This window comes from Sipha flava, unplaced genomic scaffold, assembly GCF_003268045.1.
Source record: "Sipha flava isolate LNK unplaced genomic scaffold, YSA_version1 17888_pilon_pilon, whole genome shotgun sequence".
NCBI classification, from domain to species: Eukaryota; Metazoa; Arthropoda; class Insecta; order Hemiptera; family Aphididae; genus Sipha; species Sipha flava.
This window is the reverse complement of record NW_020272122.1, coordinates 1,031-10,586: the sequence shown is the minus strand read 5'-3', so window position 1 is coordinate 10,586 and position 9,556 is coordinate 1,031. Positions and strand designations below refer to the sequence as shown.

The 9,556-nt window shown below is 29.9% G+C and overlaps 2 protein-coding genes across 2 annotated transcripts; both read right to left on the bottom strand.

The window, feature by feature from the left end:
* Positions 1-5,419: 5,419 nt before the first annotated feature.
* On the bottom strand, positions 5,420-5,854 carry LOC112680603 (general transcription factor II-I repeat domain-containing protein 2B-like). Its single transcript, XM_025550756.1, has 2 exons — positions 5,714-5,854; positions 5,420-5,662 (listed from the first exon to the last, which is right to left on the bottom strand). Exons 1-2 carry the CDS (start codon positions 5,852-5,854, stop codon positions 5,420-5,422), a joined length of 384 nt encoding a protein of 127 aa, XP_025406541.1.
* A 34-nt stretch (positions 5,855-5,888) lies between these two features.
* On the bottom strand, positions 5,889-6,368 carry LOC112680602 (protein FAM200A-like). The gene has a single exon (XM_025550755.1). It carries the CDS (start codon positions 6,366-6,368, stop codon positions 5,889-5,891), a length of 480 nt encoding a protein of 159 aa, XP_025406540.1.
* Between the last annotated feature and the right edge of the window lie 3,188 nt (positions 6,369-9,556).

The window sequence follows — 9,556 nt, the reverse complement described above, 5'->3', positions numbered from 1 at the left end:
ACTATAGAACAATTACCGGAAAATATACAGATAAAAGTATAAATAATTAAACACTATAACGTTATTGAACATTGACCGGTGGTTGCACAGATAAGAGAGCGAAAATAATACCACGACTAGCTGTGATGAACACACAACGGTAACTAAATGGACTGAGAACGATATTATCTCCGATATATTGGACGAAGATAACCAAGAGGAATTCGAAGACCAACAAGTACAATCCACCATTACAAATAAAGAAGCAATACTTGCATTAGAAGCATTACGTAAATATATTGAAGGCAATGAAGGTATGGAAGATTTATTTAAGTCACTCGGGATTTTATAAAATAGAATTGAGAACAATATAGTGTTAAATAAACAAAAACAATTAACTTTACACCAATTCTTTAAAAATGATAACATGTAAAATTGTATTTTTATTTCTTTAATGTAAATATTATATAAAAATAAAAACATACTTTTTAAATTTTTTGATAACTCGAAATTTTTAGTAAGTCGAATTATTTTTTTCCCCTTGAACTTCGAGTTACTGAGAGTCGACTGTATTATGTTTTAGATGCTGTTAAACAACAATCCAAGTATAAAAATAAAGTTTCTGAAAGTGAAATGGAAGAAGTGATTATAAATGTCCTTGCTCAAGCACCATTTAACATAAAAAATATAACCTACCATTTGTAAACATTGCAATATTATAATATTATTATATTTAATATTTGATATTTTTATTATGTTATCTAATATCATATTAAGTTTATTATATATCAACAACAGATGTAGTGTAAAAATGTTAAATATTACATTTTGTAATAATTATAATAAATATAACAATAACTTTTCAAATCTTATATATTTTAATATTTGTTATTTATTGTTAGTCAAATTTATAATTTTTAAATCTAAAATTAAAATGTATTTAGGGTAGGATGGTGGTAGCCTGCACATGGCCCTCCCTGCATACGCTTGTAGATTTCCCGAAGACCCTTGTGTACGAAGACAGACTACGAGCGTAACTAATACCACAATATATATATATATATATGCTTAGTGTTCTGTTTTATAAGTAATTAATACATTTGCTTTTGCGTCAACATTATACGCTTTTTTACAGATATTATTGCAATTATTATTGGTGACCTGGTCCTATACTACGCGAGTCAGAGCCGCCGACCACTTTATTCGTAGGAGCAGTTTTGGCGTAAACACCAATACTGAAGGCGCTGCTACTCACCTTCAGGTCCATTTTTGTCGCCTCTTACGACAGGCATGGACTACCGTGGGTGTATTCTGGCCCCCTACCCACAGGGGATCTATAATGTATAAACCATGTTTAATTTACACCGGTTTTTTCAGTGGTGTACATACGGGGGGGGGGAGCGGAATTAGAAATGTTAATTTTTGAAGATCTTGAAACTCAAAGTTCCTAAATTATTCTTTTTTAACTTTATTTAGTTAATAATTTGTAAAATTTAATATTTTATAATACTGAAGTCAAAAAGTTTTATTATTTGTGTATTTTTTTAATATTTATTTGTTTAAATAATCTAATGTTATTACTTATTTTGTTATATTTTAAAATAACTAACAAGTGAAATTTATTATTTTTATTTTATTGATAATATGTATATTAATTTTATACTGGAAGTTACTATTTTTTTTTAGGTGTATATTAAATTGTTAAAATATTTTGTGATCTAACAAAACTCTAGACTGACGTAATTTGTTGCTTTTTTTTTAATTAAATATATTTAAATATTTGTTTTATTATTTATTCTATTTAATCTATTTCCTGATATTATATATTTTAGTTTTACCATTTTTGTACTTTATACTTATGTTTCGTACTTTTGTTTAGCATTTATAAAATTTAATAAATATCTTTAATGGCTTTTTACATTTTAAATAGCTATAGAAAATATTTCAATTTTTCATATAAGGAGAAATAATATTTACATAGAAATAAAGAATGCATTTTTTTTAGTTAGTTTAGAGTTCAGTACAGCCATTTAGGTATTTTATTATTTAAATTCTTCTTCTTCTTAACAGCTTAGCGGTCCATGTGGGTCCATCGCTGCCACCATTATCTCATTCCATCAGATCCTATCATTCGCATCTTCTACTTTTACGTTTTCATTAATCATTTTAAGGTCTTTTCCTACTACATCCTTCCATCTTGTTCGGGGTCTTCCAACGGGTCTTTTCTTCACAATTCTTCCTTCTGTTACTAGTTTTATAACTTTTCCTTCTGCCTTCCAGACATGTCCAGCCCATTCTATCCTCTTACTTCTGCTAAACGATACTATATTTGGTCTTCCATATAAACTTTTTAAGTCATTATTATGTCTTCTTTCGTATACTCTCGTTTTTGTATTATATACTGGGCCGAATATTTTTCTGAGTACTTTTCTTTCTGTTGTGTATAACTTAGCGTAATCGCCTTTTTTAATAGTCTATTTCTCACATCCATATATCAACACTGGTCTCAGGTAACTTGTGTATAGAGTTACTTTAGATTCTCTTGATAATAGTTTTGACTTGAATAGTTTTAATAGACTATAATCGGTTCGCGCTAGCTACCCGTTCTTTTATTTCTTCATGTACGTTATGTACGTCATGTACGTACCACAAAAAGGTAATATTAACAATAATTTACTCAAGTAAGTAACCTAGAAATACTCGTAAATTACTTTAATTGTACAACACTAGTTGGATGTGGACCGTTTTAAGTGGTGAATATAGGCAATATGTTATATTCATTGGGAATTGCTGTGTGAGTGTGTATATAATTATTAATCATTAGTGTGCGTGAGTTGCTCGAACGCGTAATTATTATGTTTTATCAGTAAACAGTTCAACAATAATTTTATTATCGTCACAGCGCGCATTGTATTGTATCCTTGTCCAGTATTTACAACTGCTGTAACCACTTCTGTATTTATGCACACCGACGATGAATTATTACATTCAGTTGTTATGACTTCTAATTTGTTGCACATCATACACTTAAAAATAAAATCTGAATAAAAACCATTTTTTTTTTCATTTATTAAATAAGATATTTAAATGAGCAGCCAAAAAGTGGGTGGTTGATTTTCTGAATAGAATCAAATAAATGATTTATATTAACTAATTGTGGACGTTGTATGTTTGCATTAGTTTTCGTGTGTTTACTGTTAATCTAATTTAGTAATTAATTTAAATAAATATACTGAAATTTGAAGTAATTTATCTACTGTAAGTTAATCATACTGGATAAATTTGTCATACAAGTCCGAGTTCAAACCTCTCCAAAAAAAAAAAAAAAAAAAAAATTGTTTTATTTTTAATGACGTGTAATATATTCGTAGTTTCATTATTACGCTTTGAACTTAAAATATACAACTATACAAATACTATGATAATTAAATTATATTGATAGAGGTTTGAAAAGTTTTGTTAACTATGCTGTTTTTATATTTCAATAGCTATTAATTTACTGTAATGGAAAAGTTAAACTGTAAATTGGTAAAAAGTTGTATAATATAATATCTATTTATAGCAGTTATTTATCTTATTTATCTGTGCAATGAAAAAAAAAAGATAACGATTATTTTTGTAAACCCCCCCCCCTTCCCCCCCGAGCAAGATTGGTTAAGACGCCACTGGCTTTTTTAATATTATTTATTCTTGTTAGTTAAATAATGTATTTTTTGTAACATTTTACTACCAAATAAAAATCGATTTCAAATTATAGTATCTACCTATTATAGTAAACCTTTGAGAAGAATATGTGTGATGTGTGCATAACAATGGTGACTATTACTATAGTTATTAACAGTAATTTGTTGGTGGTGAATTAAACTATACTGTAGTTATAATTAGAAAACAGATAAAATAAAAATGTTGAACTCCCCTCCTAAAAATTTTTTCCTGTTGTTCATTCGAGTGAATAAATAAAAATACAAGTATTAAATTGAATTAAATATTGATTTAATAAATATATTTAAAACCTACTGCACAAGGCTCGGAACTTTAGGCATTTGCATATATGTCTAGAAAGTGCATATTGAAATTCTGATTCGATTCAAATTCGATTTATATATTTCAGATATAGACATTTTTGTTGCGTAATTTTGTATATTTTGTTATTTTTTGTACCAATTTACATATTTTGTGTTAAAGAAAATGTATATGCATATTTCATGGATTTAACAAAAAAGGTATAGTTTAATAATAAAATATTAGATATATGACAACCAAAATTCTAAGCTTTAATCGTTTGACAAAATAAATTAATTCGTCAACAACTATTATTTGTATTGCTCCGTCTCCCAATGCACTTAAAAATAATATTATAATCTCTATAGTACCGAGAACTCGTAATAGTGACCACCGCCGGCCCATATTTATTTTCGTACAAATTTACCACTGTATTAATATTTTGTAACAGAACATAAACAAATTGTATAACCATTGATTATATAATAGACAGATAGCTCACGGTATAGGGCAGGGGTCGGGAACCTTTTTTGACGGAAGAGCCAAAAGTTACAATATACAAAATTTTCCAGATTTTAAAAAGCCACTAAAAATTTTCATAATTGTTTTAATATAATTTTATTTTTAAATTTTAATAGACATAATAATAATAAAATTAATTATAATAATATAATAAATTTATAATAAAAAAAAAACAGTTTTTAATAATAGGGAAGTACATCAATGGGAGCATTGGCTTTGCATGTTTTTTGAAAGTTCTTTTAAATTTGGCTCATAACTTGTTTTAAGTTTCAAGCACGACTCTAGATTTTTATTTGTTAGTTGGCTTCTTACTTTATTTTTTATTGTATTCACGCAAGAGAACGCTTGTTCACACGAATATGTTGATCCAAAAATTGCCAGCACTCCAAATGCCAACTTTTTCACTTCACTGTAGCATTCTGGAAGACTATTCCATGCTTCGAATATAAATTCCTCTACTCTCGGCATTTCTTTTAGAGCTGTCCACTTGTTCTGCGCGACGTGCATGCATTTCTGAACCTCCAATTCTTCCAATTTACTCTTGAGTTCTATGAACTTGTCACTCCACAGGTCTTTGTTTTTTAAATCGAGTAATTGCATTTAAAACGATCCAGCATCAATTTCAAATGGTTCAATGTTGATTTCATGTGTTTGTGTTGAGAGGATTTACTATAAATGCGAGAGAACTTTTGTTTGTTTTGAATTGCTCGAATCTTTTGGCAAATTCATCCTTCATTTTTTTTATAGTTATGCAGAAGTAATTAATGTCAATATTTGCATTCGTTTCATCACAATATTGCTTTAGATTTCTAAAATAAAGTAATTTACCGCTCTCCAAGTCTTTACTAAAAATAAGTAATTTTTTTTCGAAACAAACCACTTCTTCCAGCGAGGCATATGCTGGGACTCCTTTTCCTTATAGTTTTATATTTAGCTCATTTAGTTTGATTGTGATATCTACCGTGAAGTAGAATTTTTGTAACCATTTGTCTTCTTCCAATTCAGGATGGTTAATGCCTTTTTCATTGAGGAATATTTTTATGTCTCTCAAGCACGAAGCAAAACGTTTTAATACGTTACCTCTGGAAAGCCATCGTACTTTATTGTGCAAAAGTAGGTCAGAATACGGGCTATCTATTTCTTCAAGGAAATCTTTAAACTAGCGATGGTAGAGTGCTTTTGTCAAGATGCTGTTAATAATTTTAATTACTAAGTTCATGACCTCAACAATTTCGGCCGAAAATGTTTGGGCACAAAGCGCCTGTTGATGAATTATGCAATGAAACGTTAGGATTTCGTGGTTAATTTTTATCTGAAGAATTGATATTGCACCTTTATGTATTCCTGTCATACTTCTGGCTCCATCAGTGGCTATGGAAACGATTTTATTTAAATTTATTCCATTGTCTTCCAGGCATTTTTTGCACAGCATTTGCTATATCTTCCCCACGAGTTTGTCCAGAGAGCGGTAGCAACCCTAACAGTTCTTCTTTTGGACCTTGGGACGATATATATCTGACGAAAAGGGAAACTTGTGCCGTGTCTTTTATGTCACAAGACTCATCTATAGCAAGTGATAAGGCAGAAGCTACTTGAATGTCTCTCACTTGCATATGTGTTACATTTGAAGACAATTTTGCAGTTCTATCTTGTACTGTTTTAGCTGACAAAGGCAAATCTTTGATTTTTTTCATGATTTCGTCTTTGTTTTTGAAATCACGAAACAGTTCATCAGATGCACGTATGAAACAATCTTTGATGTACTCACCATCCGTGAATGGTTTCCCTCTTTTTGCAATTTCCAGAGCTACTGCAAAGCTAGCCTGATTTACGTTATTTGAAGATTGCGTCCAGGTACTTAGCATGGAACTTGACTGCTGTTTTGTTTTTTTAAGCTCTTCAACAGCTATTTTTCGTGTATCACCGATTGGATATTTACTAGCGATCTGGGTATGTTTTGTATTAAAGTGTCTCTCCAAATTTGACTTTTTATTGTGCGCCAGCTTTTCCAGACAAATAAGGCAAGTCGGAAGGCCATCTGTGTTGCATATGAACGCAAAGGACTCCGTCTAATCCTGATGAAATTCTCTATTTTCTTCAGTTCTTTTCCTTTTTTTTATTAGATGCCATGATGACGCTGAAATAATGATTTTTAAATTTAACTTTATTAAATTTTATTGTATTTTATTATATTACATGTGTACACACCTTTCAAAAAATAATTTGCTTTTAAATAGTCTTCTTCTCCATAATGAAACAATGAGCGAAAAAATAAAATATAGTGACAATACAGCCAAAAACCAGAAAAATAAATTAAATTAAATTAACACGCACATGCAACGTAACGTCATCTGCGCTGTACGTTTGAGACTGACTGACGGATGTCAATTAGTCGAACAAAATAAGTCGTAAAATGATATCGTATTATTTTGGAATTTGTTCACGTTGTTAACTTCTCGTGACGGCGTATGACTAATTAGTTGTAGATAGCGTCGCGATTTTATTATACTCAATAATAAACATAGATAAGAAACAACAATAGACAGTACTCCATGCGGGCCCTATCAAATTATTTTTGTTATGTATTATTTCATATTTCCAAAAGCAACAAAAATAATATACTTTTTTTATATCATAAAATATTGTTTTTGAACATAAAATATTAATTTTTGTGTATGTAGCTGGAGAGCCGCAACTTTAGACCGAAAGAGCCACATGTGGCTCGCGAGCCGCAGGTTGCCGACCCCTGGTATAGGGGTTTTCGGATACTATAATCGTGTTTAAACAGACTGCCGATAGGTAACGTTGCACGAATGAATACATAATTTTTCTAATCTTAATTTGGGTGTCATTGGACCCCGCTGCGATTACAATAACGGACTTGTCGAAGAGATATCCGACAACCATTTTATCGGCGTTTCAATCGAAATAGATTTCCGAATAAAACATTAAATAATTAAGAACCTGTTACGGGCATACATAGATGTAGGTCCTTACGACTTTTACTTCATAGGTGGGACTACATAAATCATAAATAGTAGAGATCGGGAAATGATTATAAATAATATAATATTCGCAACAATAGAAAGGACCTATTAGTTTAAAACAGAGGGTAACGCAAACACATATTATATATACCGTATGGCTACATTCCAAGGTGTAATATTAGGAAGAACTATTATAAATAGGCATCAGTATGATATATTACGGAGATGTAGGTCTTTACGAGTTATATTGTAGAGAAGACAAATAGTATGTAATAAATATAAAAAACAACTATTATAGACAGACATCAGTAGGATATATGCAAAATGCGGAATTCACGAGGTTAGATTACATAGGTAATCTTGGGTTGGGCGCACAAAATACAAGTAGCATCAATCTAAAATGACAAGATGAATCACATATGACAAGTGATTTAGCATTCACTAGATTCTGGTCAACCATGAGAAGCGGGGTATTAAGGGAGTCCCGAATAGACCAATATTCAGATGTGTTTAAGACGAGTTGTAGCGAGCACCTCCACGCTAGTTTATTTGTTAATTAATTAAATAATGTGTACTTAGAAGTATTTCAATAAACAGTTTAACTTAGTTTGAGTATTTTATTTGGAATATTTCTAAAGACATCATCACCTTTACGGTTTAACTGCCACATGCAACAAACCGTACATACATGAATACGCGATTACGCGAATACGTATTTTATTATTATTTCACATTTGTAAGCCATCTTCATATAATACAAATAATTGGTGTACACTAGGGTGGTCCTTATTTTTAAATATTTAAATTTTTGTGACCGATCCCCCTAATTAGGTGCCAATGTGTATAAAAATGACGCATACAAAATTTGAGCATAATCGGATAAGTTTAACCCGTGCCCCAAAGCTCTCAAAAGTTGTACGTTGTTAATATTTTTAAAAATTGAGTAATTCATAAAATTAACGAAAAATTAAATAATAAATACATATTTTGTAAGGAAAAACAAATTTTAATTTTATAAACAATTTATAATAATTATTACATTTTTAATAAATGGCTACCAATATTTTATTTTTCTTGCATATATTATAATTTTTCCATAAGAGTGCTTTTGTTTGAATTTGAATACTGTTGCCTGTATTCCGTGACAACTTGAAGAATATACTGCTTCTGTTCTTCATTTTTTGGACCAATTTTGTTAAAATCTTCAATCAATTTAACAGCTCGTTCAGCAGTATCATTTACAATTTTTAATTTGCTGATAATTTCTTTACCCCGTTTGTATTCTAAATTGTTCTCCCAAGTTGATGGCGATGTTTCAATAAAGTTATAATTTATATTGAACCTTTTAAAAAAATTTAAAGTTTTATCTGAAATAAATGATTCAATCGTATTATTTATAAAACTTGGTATTTCATTTAATTTTACATATAATCGTTTTTCTACATTAATTGAGTCTCCATCTACATTATTATCTTTTTTTAAAGCTTGAACCATTTTAATTTTTGTATCGTCAGAAATTTCATCATCGAAAAATGCAAATCCAACTGACTCTGGAGACAAATACCATAGATGATTGATAAATTTTTTTAGGGTAACTTCAGATAAATTTTCATCTATTGTTTTATAATCATAAAGATCACGCAAAAATTGTAAGTCTTGGCGTGGTGCAACAAGCATTTGGTGCATTAAACCACGCTTTAACATAGCAAAGAACAATAAAAATACAAATATCACGAACTGAATTGTATTCTCTTTTGTTTAATTTATATTCTTGACGGAGTATAAATATTTTTAAACAATAAATTGCCTTCGACATCCAGCGAGCATGATGAATTGCTCCTGGAACTCGAAAAAAGATATGACGAGCAGGAGTACCATTTAAAAAGATAACAGTTAGTTCAAGAAATTCTCGGTAATCTTCCCTACATTGAATTTTAGTTAATTCAGACATGCAAAATTTTAAAATACATTCAGTCGAATTATTTAAATGTTGACTAACTTTAGTGTCTTGAAGTCCAGGTTTGAAGTTGTTGAGATTAAATTTTGGCCACGCTAGTTGAAACCGT

Excerpts from the sequence above, each read along its gene's own strand:
- LOC112680603 (XM_025550756.1), bottom strand. The coding sequence starts at position 5,854 with ATGACAGGAATACATAAAGGTGCAATATCAATTCTTCAGATAAAAATT. Across the intron at positions 5,663-5,713 it reads TTGTTGAGGTCATGAACTTA|TTTAAAGATTTCCTTGAAGA; the intron begins GTAATTAAAATT and ends TACCATCGCTAG.
- LOC112680602 (XM_025550755.1), bottom strand. The coding sequence starts at position 6,368 with ATGCTAAGTACCTGGACGCAATCTTCAAATAACGTAAATCAGGCTAGC.